The 24,269-nt window shown below is 36.5% G+C and overlaps 2 protein-coding genes across 15 annotated transcripts in view; one reads left to right on the top strand and one right to left on the bottom strand.

Annotated features, from left to right (window-relative positions):
* The window catches only part of Svopl (SVOP like), a 57,874-nt gene extending 55,042 nt beyond the window's left edge, over window positions 1-2,832 (top strand). For 11 of the 12 annotated variants that reach the window (XM_021263658.2, XM_087205909.1, XM_021263657.2 and 8 more), the window contains 2 exons: window positions 867-980; window positions 2,692-2,832. In XM_021263658.2, coding sequence (XP_021119317.1) covers window positions 867-980; window positions 2,692-2,703 — 126 coding nt within the window. In that variant the 3' untranslated portion in view covers window positions 2,704-2,832. Of the gene's footprint in view, window positions 1-866; window positions 1,005-2,691 lie in introns of those variants that run through there. The other variant, XM_087205908.1, reaches the window with a different exon arrangement.
* A 5,867-nt stretch (window positions 2,833-8,699) lies between these two features.
* Window positions 8,700-24,269, bottom strand: part of Trim24 (tripartite motif containing 24) — a 109,059-nt gene continuing 93,489 nt past the window's right edge. For all 3 annotated transcript variants that reach the window (XM_087205904.1, XM_087205905.1, XM_087205906.1), the window contains exons 11-19: window positions 22,634-22,807; window positions 20,331-20,466; window positions 18,455-18,527; window positions 16,586-16,754; window positions 14,182-14,510; window positions 13,050-13,182; window positions 12,142-12,216; window positions 10,131-10,280; window positions 8,700-9,453 (exon numbers count right to left, since the gene is read on the bottom strand). In XM_087205904.1, coding sequence (XP_087062030.1) covers window positions 9,244-9,453; window positions 10,131-10,280; window positions 12,142-12,216; window positions 13,050-13,182; window positions 14,182-14,510; window positions 16,586-16,754; window positions 18,455-18,527; window positions 20,331-20,466; window positions 22,634-22,807 — 1,449 coding nt within the window. In that variant the 3' untranslated portion in view covers window positions 8,700-9,243. The remainder of the gene's footprint in view (window positions 9,454-10,130; window positions 10,281-12,141; window positions 12,217-13,049; window positions 13,183-14,181; window positions 14,511-16,585; window positions 16,755-18,454; window positions 18,528-20,330; window positions 20,467-22,633; window positions 22,808-24,269) is intronic.

Below are 24,269 nucleotides of genomic sequence, written 5' to 3'. Positions count from 1 at the left end.
ACTCTAGAGAGCCGTGGTGTCCCTAAATCACTTCAGAGTTAACTGCTTTTTAAGATAAGTTGACAGGGCTGGGTATTTAGCTCAGTGGCACCACACCTGCCTAAGTGCAAGGTCCTGAGCTCTATCCCCAGTACCAAAAAATGACAGAAGCCAGGCTTAGTGGTGCATGACTGCAATCCCAGTACTCAGGAGGCTGAGGCGAGTTTGAGGCCAGCTTGAACTACATAGTGAGGAGACCCTGTCTCAAAGAACCAAAGACTAATTGACAACTACCAAGTGCCTATTTGCCAAGCTTGGACACAGTCCTGGAGAAAGTGAAGTATTAGCTATTCTCAGAGTAAAAATATCTGGGCCAAAAGATGTAGATAGGTTGAAAGAAACCCATTATTACTGTGGAAAAATGAATACCAAATAGGAAGCCCCAAGTGTCACACAGTGAAAAACAAGATACATTAGTAATCTTTCCAGATTCTGGAATGACATCTCTTCCAAACAACTTGTTTCATCCCATCAGAACTGAAGGCAGGCAACGGACTGGCAGAGGTGAGCCACCAGGTGAGGCTAGATATTAAACAAGGGAACTGGCATTAAGGGGTAGAAAAACAGGTGATCTCTAGTTTCTGCTAGGTACTGAAATTTGTTCTAGAGATACCTGGCAGGTAGGTACAGAGAAGTCTAAACTGGCCAGTGCATACTAATGGCAGTCACACAGGATTCGTACATCAGTTTGCCCCAAGTAAATCAATGTCAGGAATTCATACCTTATAGAACTGGGATTTGCAAAGTGAATCCTTACTGTTTGATACAAAAGATCCATAGAGGTGTTCGGGACACAATGAATTGAGTCATTCTCCTGTGACCTATAGGTTCTTATGAGCGCATCAATCTTGGGAGCACTGTGTCTTTTCTCATCTGTCTGTGTTGTGGGCGCCATTTCTGCATTTACTCTTCCCATCGAGACCAAAGGACGGGCTCTACAGGTAAGTGGTATGGGAACCTCTTAAGGGCTCTCAACTAACATTCTTTCTTTTAAGCAGACATAACACTTAGCGGGTTACAAAAGAAAAACTAGGTCTCTGGTCTTTCTTGCATATATTACCTATGAGGAACAGAGGTCTAATAGCTTCACATGTTTTCCTATCAAAGTTGTAGCTTTACTAACAGGGACCAAGATGAATGGCAGTTTTTGAGGCTCCAGCTCTTTACTCTTCCCACTTTCCTATCAGGACTTAAGCATTGCTCTTAGGGTCACTCAGACTTTGGTCCATCCTCTGTTCCCCCAGTAACTTTGGTAAGAGTGGAGTCAAAGGCTTCAGTGTGACACCAGCTGCTATCCATTATAGCAGTTACAGACTGGTCACATAAACACTGCCCCAAAAGCATTCACTATGGCAAAAGTGAGAGAGAAGGCCGTCCTAGTCCTCTGCCCTTATAATTGGATTTAGAACAGCTATCTTAATAATATTTTCCTGCCTTAAAGCTTATGGTTGGAACACAACAGTAGGTGACTGGGGAAGAATAACTCAGGTAAATAGTTGATTCTGGGCTGTTGCCCTGTCTCCTCTATCCTACTAGTAAGCTATAGACAATTTTCTTGAGACAGATGTTTTGTCACACAAGAAAAGCACTATTGAGTGCTTGCTTCGGCGGCACATATACTAAAATTAGAAAAGCACTATTGCATAGGAAAAAAAAAACCCCAGGTGGCTTAAACAGGTCTCTACTTTTTCTCTTGCTTGTTTAATCACACTTTAGGTGAGCTGTCATGTAATTATCGACTTAGGGCTTTTAGTTCCTTTCTTTAGAAGGTGACCCATCGTTGGAATGCGCTTTAAGTCAGACACTGAATTGACTCATTGAAGATTAAAAGGGCGTGTACCATATCTTTTATATAAATGAATAAAATAGGACACAAGGAAGTTGAATAATTTGTAAAAGGAATGCTGGTATGTAAAAGGTGTTCAGTCTTATTCTAGTTTTCTATCTCTTTCCAATTTTCCACAGTGTTTTAAGTACAGAATTATAAGTAGCAATACATACAAGAAATGGGGCTTACAGATTTCTAATTCAAGTCCTATTTACTTCTACAGGACTAGTTCCATTTCATTGACTGGGGCTTGGTTTTAAAGCTTAACATGTAGGTTCAATACGTAACTATGAACACACTCAACACGTACAACTCAGTGTTGAGCACGAACAATATACAGCAAGTCCCCAACTTATGAATGAGTTCTGTTCTGGGAGAACTATTTCTAAGATGGATTTGTTCATAAGCCAACAAACTGAACCTTATACAGTATAAAAGTTCACAACTTTAATGTTCATAAGTCATGGACTTACTGTAAAATAAGAACATGTCAAAGTTTTAACTCCAACAACACATAGTACTCTAGTTATTTGACTGGACAAATTAACTTGGTCACTATTTTAAATGTAATGTCAATTCTAAGAAAAGTGATCGTTTTGGTGAGCTCCTAAAAACTTTTGTGTATTTATAATGTGAATTTTTCTAAATCTCTGTATTAGACTAGAATAACTAAATTATAAAACTACAATTGCATTTGCAGGTACACAGAAGTGCTGAATCTTAATTTCTCAAATTTTATTAAGGAACCTTTTGTTTCTAGTGTTAGGTTAGTATGAACACTTTTAAAAGTCTTCTACTGATCTATTACTTTTTTTTCCCCCCAGCAAATTAAATGAAGACCTGTAAAGCTGGATCAGAGGAGAAAAATGAATTTTATCTTCATGGAGCTGTAGCACAATTATTAAAACTTGATTGTATTTCTCTAGGCTACATGGCAGTTAATAAACTTATGTATTTAAAAAGAATCAAGGTGCACATGGGAATACAGCTGGGTATCTGTTAACATACTGTCACTCAAGGGGGAAGATCAATATAAACTTTTGTAAGATACACTTTAAGGTTGGAGAGGTACATAAATGGATACTGCTAGAAGAAGATGGCTTTTCTTTCATGAGACCAATGAGTAACTATTAAATCTTAGACAAAACATATACCGGTATTCACCCATGAGATTTGTAGCTTAGAACAAGGCTGCTATTAATAACTCTTTCAAACTAGAACAGCCATTCAGTTCAAATTAAAATTATTAAATTTCAGAATTTAAATATGCTAAAGAATTTAAATGCTGAAATTAGTACATCTTATATAATTACCAAGAAGATGTGAATAAACTGTTTCCAATACATACCCTATTTTTACTCTAAAATCCTTACTGGAAGGGGATTTCTGATTATCATACGTGAAAAAATTAAAGAATGCAGCAAGCCAAGGCTTCCGCTCTGTATACATGACAACACAGCTTGCACGCTGTATCCTATCTGGATAGGCATGCTGAGGAAAGACATTTTATTTCTCATTGCTGTTCAATGTAGAGGCCTGCTGAAGTTAGGGACATCAAGGTTGACTCACCCTTCTTTTACAATGAAAATCTAATTGAGCTACAATCCAATGAAGTGTTCCATCAGTGAACCATGTGTAGAAGTTTATACCTCTGCTTAGATCCAAATCCTCCATGCTTAAGTCCATCATACAATGGTAATTTGCATATAACTTAGCCATATCTTCCTATATGGATGTTTAATCTCTACTACTTATAATTTGAATTATATGTAGGATTTGACATATTTTTCCCAAATATTTCCGGTCAGTCGAATCTATGCAAGTTCTTGTGGATATACAGGGACAACTGCATTTTAAGCTTTGTGAATTTTATACGGGCTCTGTCACAAGTCTAAAACATTCTTAACTTTCAGGCACAAAAGCAATCTGAATTTGTCTAAGAGGAAAACCATTTTTAAGTCTAGTTATAAAATTTTAAGCCAAATTATATTTGATGCAAAGATGTTGTGGCTACACTTGTAGAGTTAGCCAAACAACCCACCACAAACCATAAATGTAAATCCCAAAGCTGAAGCTTGCAGTTATTTATAATTAAAATCAAAGGCTACCACTGATCAAAGACCAGTCAACCAGTGGTTGGATTTCAGAACTCAGTATGTGAATCTCCAGGCCCAAGGAACTGTAAATGCTGCCCAGCACTGTCGCTTCTGATATGACACTACATTAATTATAGCAAACTACAATCAGAATTTTAATTCAACACCAAATTTGACAAACTCCTGATAACTCATGTGGGTTGCTTAGTAAACTTACCAGTATTAGTCATTAGTAGAAATGGAAGTCAACAAATTTAAGTCACTTACCTGTAAGAGCGTTTCTAGATTGTTTTTTCTAGAGCATCAAAAGATAATACTGGTTGAGGTATTAAAAAGTAATATATCTGGTTTCTCTATAATCACATTTTGCTTTATATAATAGGATAGAGGTTGAATCTGTCTGAATCTATTTTATACATATATAGAAAAGAATCTTAAGGCTCTCTAAAGCACTGTCTATAACAGCAAAAATTCCTTCTGTAGTATGAATGCCAAACCCCTTATTTTGGGCTGCTTCCAATACATTCTCAATGAATCTCTAAACAGATTAGATATTAGCAACACTGTCAAAGTATGGTCCCTGTAACAGCCTGGTTTTCTGAGGAAAATGTCACTTCTCCAGCTAGTACCTTCTCATCCCAAGAGTAAGGAGTGCTTACCTCTGGTTGATCTCTATAGTCTGTCCTTACCCAAAGCAAGGACGACTGGGCTTTAGTCACTGGTAATGGAAAGATTCCTGGGTTTTCTGGCTCTCTTGTTTTCAGATTAAAGACATTATTACAGTGGCAAAGAATTCACAATCCCAAGTTTCCTGACACATGGTAGAGGATAGTAGAATAGTCAAGAGAAAGTGGATCAAGATGAAATTTTGGTATGTTTTACTTGTACTTACCATGGACATGTTTTTAGGACTTGATTGTTCTATTTTAAAACTAATTTTAGGGCTAGGAATGTAGCTCAGCAGCACAGCACCTGTTTGGCAAGTGGGAGGCCCTGAGTATAATTCCCAGTACCCCTCTCCCCCAAATTGTAGAATAAAAGGTTGTCCCCACCAAATTAAGATCTATTAAATATCCAATAATGATTTTTAAAAATTGTAGTTATAATTTCCGAGTATCAAAACTCCAGGGCCGGGGATTTAGCTCAGTGGTTCCATTGCCTGCCTCGCAGGCACAAGGTCCCAAGTTCGATCCCCCGTACCAAAAAAAACACCCCAAAACAAAAACTTTCCAAACCTTAAACGCGTATTTAACACAGATAAACTTTCCAAGTGACTTGTAAATCTCTCCACTCCCTGCCTTCCTCTTCCTTTCCACAGTGAGATCCAGTCAAGCAGAATTTCCCATGGCAAAGTTGGTTCTCTTACCTTCGGGGGTAAAATATCAATTGAAATTATATATCACTCTTTCCTTCCTATTTTCCCTTTTTTTTAAAAAAAAAACAAACTTAAGGTTGATGAAATACATGGGTTAGAATAAGTGTTTCCCCATTTGCTATTTATAGATTAGTAGCTTGACTTTACACATATTGATTCTACAGCAACACACAAAGGAAGAAAAGAGGGAAGACTCCAGATAAAATTCTACTGAAATATTCATTAATTTTTCCATTAATCTGTTGTGGTAAAGTATTCACAGTAAAAATTCATCAAAGTTAATTTTTATTAAAATCAAAGCACCAGTCTGCTCCCAAAAAATTTTAAAAGAAAATCCCAAATGCAACGACTATTGCCTCAGACATCCTTCACAGTCAGCAAAACCTTCATGGAGAAATCTGTGATCTGACTGGTGGGTTACCACCCAGGAACATGAATCACCTGCATGTGAATTATGACTTAGTAAATTCCCATCCAAGTTGAAGTTACAATAAAATGTTTGTAAAGTTGTCAACTGTTAATTTACATGGCATTATAAAATAATTTTAAAAATATGTACATGGTTATTTAAAAGGAGCTCAGTAAGAAATTAATGATTGGACTCAAGGTCATGTCCATAATTTTAACAGCCAATCAGATCACTTGATTTCCCTCATAACGATTACAGGTTAAAAAAAAAAAAAGAAACCAAGGACATCTTCAATTTAAACCTAAAAAACTTTCATTCACATGCAGCAACTTTTGAGAATCAAGTTAATTTGGATTAGACCTTAGCAAAAGTTGTTTTCTTTCACCATCTCTTCAACAAAGTCAAATTTAAAAGTGTAAGCAGTGTAATAGCAGAGGACTTTGAAATGCAAATTTATAAATGGAGAAATTGGTTGTATACTCACCCTTTTGACTGTGGAGTTAACCTCTGAAAGCATTCTTAAGTTATACTACATCTACACTATGTGTGGTAGGTAGTAAAACCTAAGGCTCAGTCTTTAACTTGGAAAAGAAAGTAAAACTACCATGGAAGAGGATGGTACTGCATTTTATTTTTGTTCTAGTCCTTTCATTACTACCTCTCTGGGTAGGATAAGCAGGGCCTGTTAATTTAAAGGACAAAAGGGTCACATTGCCAGCTGCAGATGTAAAGATATTTTGCATGTAATATATGATATATCAGTAGATTTATAGTTCTGCCATAGCCATCTACTAAGTCAATGACTGTGTCCTTGGGCTTTCTTACCAGCAAAGATCAGATGCTTCGCATGTTGGAAAGCTGTTCTTTAGTTGGCATTGAGAAAATCCTAGCTCTGGTACGGTCTAGCTCATTCACACCCACCCCCTCACCTGCAAGATGTGGTCATATTCAGCAACAGGGTCCTATGGCTATGATACTAGGCTCTTGGTTCCACACGCAGAATGAAGGCTCCTGAGTTTTTGGTAGAGGTAAACACTGGAATGTTACTAAGTTTAGGTCTAGATTCCCTGAATCACACTGAACTCCTCTCCTGGAGGGACTCTCAGAATGAATGTGGGGTACAAAGAAGATCTTTTTAAAGCTTCTATTAAAATAGAATTTAAGGACTGTTTAGTGGCAATCCTCCTGGGCACATGGTTACTTGTTAACAGTCACACACAGAAGAGCTGAGACCGTAATAAAAGGGCTATCTGGAGAAACTCAAAATGTTTGCTTTTAATATGATAATTTACATTACTATGTATAATGACAAAAGATGGTTCTCAACTGCCTTTCCCTCAGCTAAAGATGGTTTTGGCAAAACAGAAACACTGTTTTAAAAAGGTAATATGGTGGGGCCAGGGATTTAGCTCAGTGGCACTGAGCCTACCTCACAAGCTCAAGGTCCTGAGTTTGATCCCAGTACCAAAAAAAAAGGGGGGGGGGTAATATGGCTTATGGTTATGAATATAATCATGACAGTTTGGGATACATTAGTATAAATTCTGGTTCAGATATATTTAGGAATTTGGGCCAGGCATTTAGGTCAGTGGTGCTCAGTGCCTGCCTGGCAAGCGCAAGATCCTGAGTTCCATTCCTGGTAGAAAACAACCCCAAAAACCAAAAAAACCAAAAAAAAAAACCAAACCCACAAGATATATTTAGGAAATTATAATTAACTTATTAGCAAAGCTCCCCAGCTGCTATGCTAAAAATGCTCAACCAAAACAACTAAAAGGTGTATGTACTGGTATCAAAATTTGTTCAAATAGTCTTTGGAAAATAAATGTCAAATGCATTTCAAAACAACACAACAAATATTACTATGGACTATGTATTTGGAAAAGTGATTACAACTTTTTTTTAAAAACAATACACAACTGACATATGGACAAATCCTAAGTCTATATAGAAAATGGAAAGGTATTGCTAGTAAGTTATTTTCTGCTTATATTTTATCTTTAGTAAAATGTTAAAATCCACTGAATTATCTACAGAATATTTTCAAATTGTCCACTTTAAGAAATAATGGCATGAGGATAAAAGCAAGTCCTCTGCATTTAACTCATGGGAGACAGTACACCCCAAGAATTCTTCAATTCAATTGTATTTTATTTTGTCATCCTAAAGAGAAAGCTTTCCTCCAATCAAACATTAATTGTAGTGTTTTATTAAGAAATGTTTACTTTGGAAAACTAAAAATATTCGTGTGTATTTGTAAAATGTTGGATTAGTGTATGGCACAGTAATTCTCTTCTATCTTAACCTAATTTTCTTCTTTGACAGGTCATCTGATCCTAAAATAATCAATGAACAATAGCTGGATCTGCCCATTAAGAATATACCTGTCCTCAGAAAATGGATTTTTGTATATCTACCACTGAAAATGAAATTCCCAATTCAGATCAAAGATGAAATATGAGTTTCTGATTCTTTAAAAGCCAATCAACCAACCAGGAAGTAGATGCTTCAAGAAAAAAATGTTCACTAATAATTTTCCCCAACTGCCTGTTCCAAATCCTACAACACATTTTCATTAGAAATTATAAAGACATATAACAACCACAAAATTAGTCCCTTTTAGGGGAACTTATATTTAGTGCCCAACAGGGCATACGTTGAAGAAATCTCACATTAAATACAGTGCACCTGCTGTATTTCAAAACTGGGTAGTTCCACTAAAAGCCATACTCCAAAGCCCTGTTTATTAGAGGACTATCTACAAAGTTAAAAAAAACAACAACCACAACAAACAACACACAGACACACATCAAAATCAAACATGTGCTCACTTCCTTCTGTCACAGGAAGAAGCTAAAGAAAATCTAGATCTAGTAATGTATGAAACATGGCCTTAAAAACCAGCTATACCAAACACCTCTATAGAGAAGATAAAAACAAAAACAAAAAGCATTTGTTTTCCTGATTTTTCTTTAATACCGTTGCCACCTCTCATAATATACTATTAAGAACCTTCTTAATGGCATCTAATCTATCCTTTTATCAGACCATTTGGTATCCCCCTCAAACCTAGGTCTATGGCTGGGTGATAATTAATGGGTAGTGGCATTAATTTTCTAACAACGGATTAACGCATACATTCAAACCACTTAACTTTTCAACTTAAGAGTTCATACAAAGTCTATTTCCTTTCTATAGTAGCTATCACTCCAGATTGTGGTTCTGAATCCAAGAAGTGGGAAGAACGTCTTTTTGTTATTGATGCTTCTTTCTCCTTTTCTTCTACCATCCTTTTTCCCTCCCCTCCTTCATTTTCTTTCTTCCATTCATTTCCTTCCTTTCCTCTTTTTCATTCTTTTTAATAAGAGGTTAAAAGAAATAGATTAAAGAAATAGTCTAGTAAACATCAAAAACAGCTCACAAATTCTTCTTTATAATGATGTTAAATTACTGACAAACAAAAAATCTCCAACAGACATACGCCAATGGTGCTGCTTTATTTAAGCAACTGGCGCTCCTCGATGCTTTTGAGGCGCTTCTTCCGGGGCTGTACAAAGTCATCATCTGAATCATCACTAAATTTATTATCTTCTGATTCATTCCTGAATTCTACTTTAGGAAATCTTTTTTCTGGATAAAGGTTCTTTAGAAGTTCTTCAAAATAGCTTTCAAGTTTTATACCAGCATTGGCTACTTCTGAATCAGGCTGTTGGACAAAAATAAAAAGAATGAAAAAATAAAGACCAACATTTTAGACAGTTAATAATAGAAGTAATCTCTCAAACTTCTGTTCGTTATTGAGTCTTGAGATTAGGTCAATGGACTGAAGGTAAATGAAAGACTCTGACTTCTCTACATCGTTCAAAAAGTGGTAATGGTATGACTGGGTTATTGAAGATAAATCAATGAGATCCCTAAAAGTATTTTTAGAACAAAGTAAATGAAATGTGGTATTCTAGAATGAACCATTAACCAAAGGTTAATGATTAGATGATTAAGAGATGAGCCAATTTTAAATGAGAACCTTCTGGATTATCCTATTCCAAAATGCACAACAAAAAGACAACTCTGGAAGTCCATATTTTAAGAAATAAAGGTGAGAATGAAGAAAAAAAAAAGCTGAGAATGACAAAAACTTCTAGACCACAAGAATATTTTCTAAATTATTATCGTTATTAGTTATAATTTGTAATTTATTTCCACTACCCATATAATAAACCTTTGAATATAAATGTGGATAAAGTCTTCCTAATTCCCTCTCTCCTACCCTGATGGACCTAAAACACAGACATTTAGTCCCCACAGACATCTCGGTTTCCTTATCTGTTGACAGCGTGTTTCGTATATGATTACTTTCACACAGTGGCTGCCCTCCCACCTTACCTCATTAAATTCAGCACAGTTCTGAAAGATCAATCTGAAATCAGCCACAAAATCTTCAGGCTTTGTGTATAAGGAAGAATCTTCTTGCAGTCTTTTCTTTATGGTTGATAAGTCCATTGGATTTTTAATTATTTTGTAATAATCAGGCACCTTTCAAAACAAATGAGATGTTATAATACAACAACCGAATCCTACCCAGTCCTAAATACCTTCTGTAAGAAGTAATAGGAAAATTAAGATTGTTCTTACAGCATTTTTGCATTTTATCACTGGTAAGAAAAACTGTTTGGCAACATTTACAAAGTGCCTACTGAAGTTCACATAGTGGTGTTTCATGTCACTTTTTTCAAAAGTTTTTATGAATCATTTTAAATTAAAAGCCATGTCTTCATTTATTCTTTAACTTTATTTTCCATCTTTGAGTATTAAATAAAAAGCAATTATTAGAAAAAAGTATTATTTCTAGTATTATCTGACATTTCTTGCATGAATTACAGCAAGTGGTGAAGAAGGGCTTGATCACCAGTTCTACCACTCAACAGCAAGATCCTGGGTAAGTTTTTTAACATCGCTGAAAGTTTCCTCATATTCCAAATAGGAATAATCCTGGCAACCTCATAGGATTTAAATACACACACACATATATTATACATTTAATAAAAGATGACACATAAAGAAAACAAAGGATATTTTCCTGTTACTGTTGTTATTAATACAAATATAGCTGTAAGCCAAGATCATAAAATCATTAATTTTGAGTTAAGTTTTTAAGTGTGTACTGGCATTACAAGCTTGTTTTATTTAACTTGTTTTTAAAGAATAGGAAAGGGCCAGGGATGTAGCTCAGCGGTGCCTCCTGCCTGGGAAGGGCAAGGCCCTGAGTTCGATCCCTGAGGTGGTGGTGGTGGGGAGAAATTTATTGAAAGATAGTGTCTAAGAGGGAGAGATGGGGTGGTGAAGTGGTGGAGTGCGTTGGTCCTTGGTTTGTTTTTTTGAGACAGGGTCTCACTATGTATTCCAGGCTGGCTTTGAACTCGTGGAGATCCTCCTGCCTCAGCCTCCTGAGCACTGGGATTAGGTGTGCCCCATCACACCAGCCTATTTGACTTTATTCTGCCTTTTCTGGGTATGAAAGTCCCTTTACCCTGGAATTATTTATTTCCTTTCTCTACTTTTTCTCAAGAAAAAAATTTGATGGTTATCAGCTGAATTTATATATTTACCAAGTTACTTTTCTTCTAGCCTTGCATTAATTTTTAAAATTTAATAAACTGTAAGGACAAATTTACTGAATTTTTAAAGAAATTTCACACATGGGACCGGGGATTTAGCTCAGTGGTTTCGCTGCCCCAAAAAGAAATTTCAGACATCACAGAATAGGAAGAGAACATATTTTGGGTAGTGGTCCCTTTCCACGAATATAAGATTAGGTTGCATCAAACTCTCACTATGAACCTTTTTTTTGGTACCGGGGATTGAACTTGGGTCCTTGCGCTTGCACAGCAAGCTACAAAACCACTGAGCTAAATCCCCGGCCCAGTATGAACCTTTTTGAAGGCAATGGTTAGCATAGGAACATATATCCCTTCCTCAGCTTACTTTCTATTGTTAAAGTCCACTTATTACTGGAAGTCTAGACCTATACATTAAAATAAGTACAGAAAATATGTGGGAAGCTTCTAAGTCAGGGCGTTTTTTCCCAGTAGCTTAAGATATATACCTACACCTTCTGAGATACAAACATGGAAAACATATTCAAATAGCAGGTTAATTAGGTAAGGTGAGAAAAATACCAGACAAATGAATAGAAGCTTGCAATCAATTTGTTAATGTCAAAACATAACTATTTGGGATCAGTGCATTCCATATGAATTAATAAACTTTAAGATCTGGATTAGCTATTAACAAGTATTGAAAATGGTATAGAAATTAGACACATAAACAAAATTTCCAAAAAAGAAATGTCCACATCTCACTATGTCAACATGTACAAAATGACATTAATACTTACAATTAGAGGAACAGGGTCTTGAAAAGCCAGGCTCATTTCATGGCAGTAAAGAAATAAAAGTAGGCGTTCACACTTCTAAGGGAGAAAAACCCACAATGGAAGTCATTGCTTATTTTCAGTGAGAATTCCATGGGTCTCAAAGTACAAGAATTAAAACTAGACGAATATAATAAGGAAGATACTAAATCTTGGAATTTTGCTTTCCTTCTATGTGGTATTTGAGAAAGTCCTTCTAACTAACTGAACCAAGAACAATATCATTAGAAACTCATTTGAAGCTCTTTACAGTCACTTTCCACTTCAGACTGGGTGCTGTAGTAACAGCTAGGAAAGAAGACCACATCCAGTTAAGAGATGTATGGGGACTCTTCCTTGGCTCCCCTCTGCATGCAGATGGCCTGTTGTGCGCTCTGCTACTTCTCTTGGATAGGTTATCCCAGTGGGCACTGTGTCTAGACCTGGCACTGTTTGTGGCCTTCTTGCCTGACATTTTCATACTGTTTTCTATTTAACAAACTAACCCTGCATCTTTAAATATTAGTTGGATATGAATAAACCTAGTCCAGAAGAGTGGAAAGAGAAGCCCAGATCACTGGGGCCACTTCTAAACAAATTACGTGGAAGAAAACATGTAATAGAGATGAAACAAGGTAAGACTTTTACTCAAGGCAGACTAAATTTAAAAGCTCAGGTTGCATCCTGTGCAAGTACTTTAAGCATCTATAACACACACACACACACACACTCTGCCATGCTTCCCGGGTAAATTTAAAAACACTATAATTTGCTGTTATCTAAGTTTCCAGGTCTATTTTAAAAACTCCTTTAAAAAAAATCAATACAAAATTTAATGTATCTAATCAAAACAATTGCCTACCACTCTAGGGTACAAATGTCCAAAGACTTACCCTTTTATCTATTGGTGTTAATTTAACAAGACCTTCAGTTTTCTTTTTTTCCAAATTGTGAGTGGGAGCATCACAATCATACTCAACTTCTGGTTTAGATAAATCTCGGCAGAAAGTACAAATCCACTCTCCACTGTTGAGATAATGTATTTTTGAGTTTGTAATGAATTCTCCCCCTTCACCACTTCCCCTTCTCACGCCCTCCATGCTATCTAGGATACAGATTTACTGGGCATGAATTTTAATCACTAAATATTTACCATATACCTACTAGGTTCAAAGCATCTGCTGGGAGAACAAACAGTGAGAACTGATTGATTGATTGCACCGGGGACTGAATTCAGGGACCTTACATGGAGCTAAATCTCCATCCCTTCTTATTTTGAGGGAGGGTCTTGCTACGTTGCTTGGCTGCCCAGGTTTGGCTCAAAGTTTCAATCCTCCTTTCCTGCCTCAACTTTCCAGAGTGCTGGGATTACACGTGTGAGCCAAGGCCTAAGTGTTAATATCAAAATCTAGTCAAGGAGGTATGAAATATTTATGTATTAATAAATTATTAATTTTATATGTATTATATATATTAATCTTAAACATACACATTAACTTAAGAGGCCTTTTGCTTGTTTTTTTTTTGTTTGTTTGTTTTTGTACCAGGGATCGAACTCGGGACCTTGCACTTGCAAGGCAGGCGGGGAAACCACTGAGCTAAATCCCTAGCCCCTGGTTTTGTTTTTTAAATTCTCCTAACAGACTAGGTTCCCCTGACTCCCATGTTGGGATTGAAGCCAGGGTCTTGCATATGTCAGGCAAGCACTCTGCCACTGAGCTACATTCTCAGCCTAGACAGTTTTTTGCAAAAAAGCTTAGGAAGAGGGAACCCTAGATGATTATTAGGGACTTTACAGTGCTGTATGCATTTGTGGAATTTTATTTACAGTTTTTACAAAGATTTTAGATTATAGAGATCATCAAAGTTCACTGTTATTATTTTTAACTTTTTTTTTTTGCAAAGCTGGAAATTGAATCTAGGGCTTTTCATATGCTTGCTAAATCTACTTCCACTGAGCGAACCAAGCCACCCCTGCTCGATGATTTACAGCAAAAGAATGTGGAAAGGCAAGTAGTATCTTACCTTGGAAAATTTGTCAACGTGGGCACATGACAAGAGAGGTGGAAAACTTTTGGACACTTCTCACAGCACAGCAGTTCTCCTCCATTTTGACAAACTGCACACCAGTCCTCGTTGGGGTCATCCTCTTTCCTTGTCTCCCCAACATGAACGGGTGACTTCTGGGAGGCATTGGGCCACTCCGACTTCCCATTGGAGGGATTCTCCTGGTGAAGTCCAGGCTGATCCCCAGTGCTATCAGGGGCATCCGATCTTACAACAGTCTCCTCAGAAGCAGAGCTCTGACTGCTATTTAAGAGCAGGGAAGTAAGTATGCTTCTTGGATAGTTGGTCTGCAGTAAGAAAGAAAACAATGTGTGTGCATATGTGTGCATATGTTTTCAAATTGGTTTTTTTTTACTACTGCAATGTTAGACTACAAAGGGCTCTCCCATGGCCCCCTTGTACTCTGAACAAGTGAGAACTGCACTTGAATCTCTAATGGCACAGGAGACTGGAGCTCTACTGAATCTGTCAACACAGGCGATGGGCAGGAAGGGTGTGGATAATACAGGAAAACCCTGGGGTCTGCTCATGTCTACAAAAACTAGAGAATGGGTAGCAGTGTGGAAGTTAGACACATAAACTATAAATATGTATGTATTGCAGCTATAAATTCAAATTACACCTAAGACAGATATTATATTTCCAAGATGAATCTAAATTGTGGTGGATACTAGGATAGTGAAAAATTTTTATCAATAACAAAAACTATACCCACTGAACATTTAAAAAAAAATTTCCAAGTAATAAATGTAGACATTAAAAGCACTCATTCCCTAGAGGCAACTATTTTCTTTTTCTTTTTTTTTTTTGGTACCAAGGATTGAACTCAGGTCCCTGTGCTTGCACAGCAGGCAGCGAAACCACTGAGCTAAATCCTGGGCCTTGGCAACTATTTTCAAAGTTGGCATTTTCTTCTGCTATTTACTTTCGCATTTCCTTTTTTTTTTAAACAAAAAAGTCAAGAGCTGGGGATTTAGTTCAGTGGTTCTGGCACCTGCCGCACAAGAGCAAGGTCCTGAGTTCGATCCCCAGTACCAAAAAATAAATAAAAAATAAATAAACAAAAAAGTCAAATCATTTATTAGAGAAAATGGAACTATGAATTTTCACCTTATATGTTTGGTCCTCACTGCATCCCTGAACAAAACAATCCTAAGCATTTCAGCAAACAAACCTCAAAATAAGACTAATAAGGTAGAATCTGGACAACCTATGCACCTACAATCTATGTATCCACAGAATCCTGAGTATCACACTCAGTCAATGAAAAGGTCAATTCTGACCATGTTTACAGTATTCCACAAAAAAAAAAACATCTAGAAAGGCAAATAAGCATGGCATACTTACATGAGATTCTTTTTACTTGGTGATTATATATTTTAAAAACAGTAGTTTCCTTTTCAACAAATCCCATGTTGAGTGCAAGATGCTTTGTAACTGTGCAGCATCTAAACTACACAAAAAATCAGGTGCCAAGTAAAGGTAGTCTTTACTTCAAGGAAAAGGATTGAATATAGAGATATAGGAGCAATCCTTTTTTATTTATTTTGTTGAGATGAGGGGCTTGTTATGTTGCCCAGGCTGGCCTTGCCTCAGTTTCCTGAATAGCTGGGATTACAGACACATATAACTGTGCCTAGCTTACTTTCATATTTCTATAGAAAATGCCAGTAGTGTAATTTCTTGGATTTTCAATTTTAAACACTATATATATATATATATATATATATAAACTCTCTCTCTCTCTCTCTATATATATATGAAATTTTCCTATGGAAGATCCAGAGATTAGGCTTTTGCATTCTGACTCTCCAAACCCTTCTTGCACTCACATGTCAGTACCCATCCATTCTCTACATGTAGTTTGCATTAACCGTTAACTTTTTAGTTGGTAGGAGCCAGCATAACTGTTTATGGCTACCATCTATGCCAGCTGACCTGAATCTGTACTGGCCAGGTATTCAGAAAAATCATAATTTTTTAATTAAATGTTTGTTTAGGTTATATCCTGATATGTAAATTTTAGTTATATGTGTATTTGGATGTTTGTTTCATCATCCGACTATGTAAATAATGTCCAATACAGAATCACAAAATGTACTAAAACTGTATTTCCTTTGTGGAGCATTTTGCTTATTTTTCTAGGTACCCATCTCCATGACAATCTCCACCAGGTTATAAAATGATTTATTTTTGTATATATAAAATGATTTTTAACACTGTCGAAATGTTCTTTTCTGCTCAGCTACTTCCCTGAGGAGTCTGCTTTTCTACTGTAGAATGTTCTATAAGAGCTGCTATCCTGGGGACTACCCTCTTCTTACCCCCAATCAGGAATGGTATTGCATGAACTGATAATTACATTTTGAGGCCTAGATTCTTCATCTGATTCTTGTTTCACTATAACAACGGGAAAATCATAATTTTCAGGTGGTCCACTGTTTTCTTGTTTTATTCGGATTGGCTCCAACATGACTACTGGGACTTTGTGTGTAGAATCAGCTCCTGTTGGTTTGCTGGAAGAACCAGAGCTGTAAAAGAGGGGGGAAAAAAAAAATCTAAAAATACTACACCAAAAATCTCACAACAAAGTATAGTATTAACACTCTGAAATAATGCTGTATCATCTCAAAATAACTACATTACATCAGCAATAAGTGATGCATAACTAAAATATGACTACTATATGCACAAGTTTCATTTTTGATAAAAAAAATACTTCACAATGTAACCTATATAGTTACATTATACATCTGGCAAGGTAAATAAATCTGAATTAAAATAAAATAAAACTGGCTTCAATATTCTGAGATTCCATAACTGGGCAATTAAGGTTTGGTATCAGGGCTGGGGATGTAGCTCAGTGGCACTGTGCCTTCCTTGCAAGTGCAAGGTCAATCCCTGGTACCAGAGGAAAAACATGTTGGTATCTTAGAACTTCCATTATTTTTAGGTTTTAATATTTCCTTCTCTGGTCATGACAAAAACTTGAAGCTCACATAAAAATTTGTTCTTGGCCAGGGATTTAGCTCAGTGGTTCCGCTGCCTGCCTTGCAAGCGCAAGGACCCAAGTTCGATCCCTGGTACCAAAAAAAAAAAAAATTGTTGTTAAAGTATAAAAACAACTAGGAAATCATTAGTTGGTCTTCTGCTACTTACACAAGGGGTGGTGCAAAAGCCTCGTATAGAGAGCCACTATGTTCTCATGGGATTACAGGCCAACCTGTGCCCTCAGAGAGGCTTCTTTCATTTGACTAAGAAAGGAGGAACTGTGGTCACTATCTAGGAGCAATTCTCAAGCATAATGAGAAGAGCAGAGCAGAGTGGTAGCCAAGAATCTCGACAACTATAAATTTATTTCAAGTAGAATTAATGTCTGATCATTAGAAAAATCAGACATCACTGCAATAGTTAAAAAGGGTATCTCTTCCCTAAATTGGTACTTCTATATAGCTGTGTTATACCTACTTTTTTCCTTGCTATTACGCTAATGTAAAACATATTCTTATTTTCAACATATAGACAAAAGTTTTTAATTTTAAAGATAAATTTGTACTTTAATCCTTTCACTAGCTTATTAAAGTAAAATATAATTATGATTAAAATTTCAATAAAAAATTTAAAATAATGGGAAGTTATTCAAAGTGCATTGAATATAAAACATTTGGAGCACTAGCAAGAGAATCTAGTTTATGTACAGTTGGCCCCTGTATCTGTGGAGTCAATCAACTGTGGATGGAAAATACCTGATTTAAAAATTGTGGTTGAACTGGGCCAGGGATTTAGCTCAGTGGTGCCGCCACTTGCCTCGCAAGTGCAAGGTCCCGAGTTCGATGCCTGGTACCGTCCACACTCCCCCAAAATTGTGTCTGAGTTAGACTGTTTTGGGGGAGGGGGTAATTATTCCCTAAACAATACAACAACTAGGGCTAGGGATTTAGCTCAGTGGTTCTGGCGCCTGCCGCACAAGCACCAAGTCCCGAGTTCGATCCCTGGTACCAAAAAAAAAAAGAATAACAACTGATACAACATTTATTTGTATTAGGTATTATAAGTAATCTAAAGCTGATTTAAAGGCTTATGGGGAGACATGTAGGTCATATTCAAATACACCATTTTCTAACAGCGACTGGAGCATCTAGATTTTAATAACCTCAGGAGGTTCCTGAGACCAATTTCTCATGGATACTGAGGAGTGACTGTACTAGAGAACACGATTAATGTTGTTTACCTTCCCCGGCTCCCAACGCTGGAGGCACTAGGTGAACGTATTGGGGGATGGACACTAGTCATAGTAACAGGTCCTAAAAAGGGGGAAATCATACATATTAATAAGAATTAATAATTATGGATAAGTCCTATTGAATGTGCTCACTTAGCACTACTCTGAAACTGGAAATATACAATGAGATTCTATGGAACAGTAGGTAGTTGCCAACGTTCAGGCATGATCTGTATGCCCAGAGCAGCAGGGCTTTCAACCTTAATGCCACGGACTTCGGGCAAGGTTCTTTGCTACGTGGGAACATCTGTGGATTACAGGATGTTTAGGGGCATTCCTGGCCTATGCCAGTTAACAAACTTGCCAGTAGCATCTATTACAACTTCTAACTTGGAGTTCAACAATCACTGTGCTAGAGTAGCCAGGGTAGTATCTCAGTGAGGACCCTAGTCCCAGTGAAAACTACACAGGGCAATAACAAATAAAAATTAGGAGTTCAAAAAAAGAAAATCACCATCAGGAGAAACAAAATGAGATCAATTCATAGAAGACAATGAAAGTCACACCAAGAAGTTCAGACTTGAGGCAATAAACAAATGGGGGTCTGAATGGCTGCCATGGAAATGAAGAGCCCATGTGCTGGTGGTGGATTATTGGGCACTCTGTGTGGTGTCTGGGGCATTTAGTGGTGGACGAATGTCAACTTTAGGAATATTGTTAAAATGGCTTCCAGAAATGCTCTGGCCATGTTACGTCTTACCAGTTAAATGTGAAGGCAGCTCTCTCGTTATATTTTCATTAATGAGTACTGTCACGAAATAATGGGTAGTTTGGTGATTAGAAATTATATATGATTTTGATTTTTCTTGTAACTAGCAGTGAGAGTAAACTTTTTTGGGTTTAATCTGTTTTATTGGGTATACATATTTCCCCTTTAGGGCAACAGCCATTTACCATGTGGTCTGGCAATATAAAGTACATTCCTTATTTATATAAACTCGCCAGGTGATAAAACAATTTCTCTGCTGCATTTTTTCCAAAGTGTATGTTTAAAATAGTTGTCTAAGTGAAATAAATCAGACACAGAAGGTTAAATATTGGACAGTTTCTCTTATATGAGAAACCCAGAGTATAAATAATTTAAAGAGCGAAATAAAAGCCAGTAATAAACAGGGTGGTAGACCTTTTGCAGATGAGAAGGCAATCTAGGGACAAAGGAAGAGGAGAGGAAGGAGAGGGGAAAGAGAAACAAAAAGGACTAAGATGTAAAATGTGTATGTATCAACTCCCCATAATGAAAACATTATGCATTGCAACATGTACTAACAAAAAATTAAAATAAAAATGAAAAGATTAAAAAAAGGGGGGGGGGAAGGTGTTCCCAATTAAATTATCTAACTGCCTTACATTATGCTTGTATCACTGAGTAAAAGACTTAAATTCTTTTTTTTTTTTTTGGTTCCAAACACCTATTACTGTATGTCATTGTCTCCAATAGTAGTATTAGAGTGTATCTCACAGGAAATGAACAGGTACACTAATCATTCTTAAACATAAACACCAAACAAACCACCGAAAGACTGATCTATGTTTGATCATTAATAAATTTTAACTCTAGACAAATTACACCCTAAAAGAACACCATAAACAACTTTTTAGTAAGAATGTAATACTTATTTTCTCCTAGGAATGCTATAATCCCTATAAAATCTGTTGAAATTAAGGAATGAGTTTATTTCCTTCTTTGGAAGTACTGCATACTAATTTTAAATATACCAAAAGCTCAGACACATCTTACTCATGCAATAGAAGGTGAAGGAGAGGGACTTCAGTCATTTCTAGAGTAAAAGCCAGACATTTGCAACATCAGAAGAGGGAGCCTGACCTGCGAGCCCTGGAGAGGGCACTGATGAGTTTGGTGACTGCACGGTTCTATTGGAGGGCGGTCTGGGCTGGCCATGATCTGTGCTGGTATCTTTCCTCCCAATGTTGTCCAGCATAATAGTACTTGAACAATCAATCTTAGAAGAAAGCAAATTATTTCAAGGCAAACTTCTTTTGCAACGTAAAAGTTTATAAGAAAACTCAATAAGAATTACTGACAAATAGTAAGATATATAAATAACACATGAGAGGGGCCGGGGATTTAGCTCAGTGGTTTCGCCACCTGCTGTGCAAGCGCAAGGACCTGAGTTCGATCCCCGGTACCAAAAAACAAACAAACAAAAAAGCATCAGAAATTCTAATAGATATTTCTCATAAACAATCTCGAATAAAAATGTTCACTCTTTTAACATTACACATTCTTAGTTAAATATACTAAGAACATACTATTTCAGAAGTGAATAGTTGGAAAAAAGGAGTATATGTCATTCACAAATTTTTAAAAAATTTTTCTTAATTCATTTAACACATTAGGTAGTTGCATTAAAAAGAAGCAAACTTGGAAAGAGAAAAGTAGTACAGTTGTCCACTGTTGCAAATCTCTTTTATGTCTGCTTTAAGAGCAATCAATTGGCTTTTTTCTCCATCTGCTTCTGCACTGAATCTGTTGTGATTTGCGGCTTCATTGGCACAATATGAAGAACACCTGGCTTCACCCAGACAGAAGGCTGGCTTTGAGGGCTCTCAAAGGGCTGTAAGCCACTCAAGTCCTTGACCCGCATTTTTAGATTACTATTTAGTGAAGGCAAGGGGTTGGAGTCTTAATGCAATGGATATACAAATAACACTGATTTCTAATTCACTGCCAGGCTATGTACTGATTTCCAATTAAGAGTTTATTGCTTTAAATGCAACTATTGTTTCATGCCTAAATTTACCAAATTCATATGAATGTTTTTGTGATTAAAGTCCAGTTTAATTCTCTAACACAGATCCAGTCTTCTCAATCAGGGTTCTATGGTCCTACAGTCCAACGGCATAGACTGAACATAATTAATTATTTCTTGTTTGTGTACCTAGAATAGTGGTACTGGTAATTATGAAACATCCTTAGGAAGACTGAGAAAATAGTCACTGTGCCTCAGATAGAGTATCAGTTAAGACAAGCTGATAGACAAAGGGTCACTGGTACGGGGAATGCAGAGGAAAAGGTAGGAGAATTTATTTTCTTGTGGGTCTTCTTTCATTTGGGGAAAATGAGAGGAGTATACACGATCATTTACATTTTAATATTCTTTGGATTACCTTGGCCAACACTTTCAGGTAGTGCAAAGACCAGAATGAATGGATGTTAGATCTTAACTTAAGGAACGTTTAAACGTGTTTTCTATGTAGCATCTATGCATGAAAAAAATACATGTACTCTACCCATTTAGAGTACATAAAATTATAAAAAACTAAAATAACTGTAATAAGATGAACAATGTAACTATTAGAAAGTCACAATTGATCTCAACTTGAAAAACAAGCTAAATAATGAAAATTAAAACATTTCTTTCACAATGACAGGTGATTCTTTCCAAGTACAGCTGTACAAAATATTTCTGACAAGTTTTTTTAATATTTGGTCTTATTCATAACAATGAGACTAGAATAAGAAAAGGGTAAATAAGGATTCAACTTATATCTGTCTACATGATGTATTTTCTGCCTCTGGGAAGATGTTCAAAAAGTCATATGGACAAAGTTAAGAGCTTGGAAAATGAATATACTATTTAATTTAAATATAAAAAAATAAAGAGGTAATTTGCACTGATCAGGACAATCTAGGAGAAAATGTTTGGATTTCTACTACTGAATATATCGCATCTTCATCTCGTCTGATGTCTTATCATCCATCTCTAATTTTTGTTTTTTGGTACTGGGGATCGAACTTGGGTCCTTGCGCTTGCAAGGCAGGCGGCGGAACCACTGAGCTAAATCCCTGATCCTCTAATTTTAATCTATTACATTCCAGCCATTTGACTTCTATGACCCCTGGTCTTACTGCCCTCCTTTCCCAGCTTTGATTCTATGATCCACCATCTTACTTATTTAAAAATCCTTCTAACTCCAGACCCCAGAAAGACATTCTGTTGTATTTCCAAGTAATCATAACTTTAATTTTTACTGTTATAATATTTCTAAAGAAACAAATTACCAAAAAAACAACCTGTAATGAAACAAACCCAGCCCTTTTACCAGATCCAAATTAATTGACAATTTCCAAAACAGGCTGGAAGTATAAATTTTGTGTATACTTACATCAGGAAGAGAAGGAAGATTGTAAGAACCGCCCACTGGTGCGCTCAGATCAATCATAGGTGAACCAAAAGCCTTTCCATCATATCCTGCTGCACTCGTGATGGTGGGGCTGGAAGGAGTAGAGGATGAGCTGCTGGCAGTTGTGGCGGCAGCCTGTCCGCTGCTGATCTGCCACTGCAAGAACAAGATGGAAGAAAACAGGTTGTCGGTCAACTACTCTTTCAGACATCAAATGAAGTAAAAGACCCATTCTGCTGTCTGAAGTCAATTGTGTTTTCAGTGAAAAGAAAGGGGAGAATGATAGGTATCAAAAAAATAAAAAAAGCACCCAGTTTTACTGGAAGACAACTGTTAGTGTGTATCAAAAAACCATAGTACCCAGTCTTGGAACGATAAACACACATAAGCAATGCAACACAAACAAGGTACAGGTGGAGGTTTGATAGCACATATTTTCTTTTACCCCTACCTGAAATAGCTGGAAGTCATAGATCAGGCCTTTCAGGTTTTTATACTTTTTTCATTTTAAATATATGAAAAGCCCTGCTATACCTGAGGAAAGTCATGTCATTCATATTAGCAGCTGAGATAAACATATAAACTAAGATAATGCTGGCACACTAAAATATACAGAAATCAAGCATGCTACTGCCTGCAGTTTACTTCAAAAGCTCTCAGCCAGGCATGGTGGTACAAGCCAATATCCCATCACTGTGCAAGGCTGACACAGGAGGAGCACAAGTTTAAGCCCAGACTGAACAACTTAAGGAGAACCTAACTCAACATGAAAAATACAGGGCTGGGGATTTAGCTTAGTGGTTCTGGCACCTGCCTCCCAAGCACAAGGTCCAGAGTTCGATCCTTGGTACCAAAAGAAAAATATAGGGCCAGGGATTTAGCTCAGTAGTTCCACTACCTGCCTTGCAAGTGCAAGGTCCTGAGTTTGATCCCCAGTACAAAAAAAAAAAAAAAAAAAAAAAAAAAAATATATATATATATATATATATATATATATATATATAAAGGACAGGCCTTGGGTTCAATCTCCAATATCGTAAAACCAAATAAAATAAAAATGGCTTGATAAGCATCTAGACAGATAATATGAGATAAGGCAAGTAGAACAAAATGCCCTGTAAAATTCTTTCAACTTTTGTTATGTTTGAAATTTTTCGTAATAAAATATCGGGGGGAAAGGAAAGCAACTGAAAGCTTCCCTATGACTATGAAAGGGGAAAATGCCCCAGCACAGTCATTTATATATGGATGGTACTACAGAGCAGATAATGTCTCAAAAGTTTTAATTTTGAAAAGTTTAATTTATATGTTCTACTAATAAAAACTACACATAGAATCACATGAAGGTACGGGTATGAATGTCATCTTTACCATCCCCTACCCCTCATAGGCTATCCTCCATCCAACTTCTCTCCCAAGAATAATCAATTAGATAGTGGCCATCTTTCCTGGTTTTTCCTGTGTATGTTTGATTAAAACATACATAAACAATACCACATATAATTCTGTAACATTTTTCTCACATGAATACACTTAGATCATATACTTTTCTTAATATATGCAGTATTTCTATTGTATGAGTACGCCACAATTTGTTAAATTAAAACAAGTTTCTCAC

Source organism: Heterocephalus glaber, unplaced genomic scaffold, assembly GCF_053883595.1.
Source record: "Heterocephalus glaber isolate CG9 unplaced genomic scaffold, H.glaber_assembly_v1.0 deba00000621, whole genome shotgun sequence".
NCBI classification, from domain to species: Eukaryota; Metazoa; Chordata; class Mammalia; order Rodentia; family Bathyergidae; genus Heterocephalus; species Heterocephalus glaber.
Note: the sequence above shows the minus strand (reverse complement) of the source record. Positions and strands in the feature narration are given on the sequence as shown.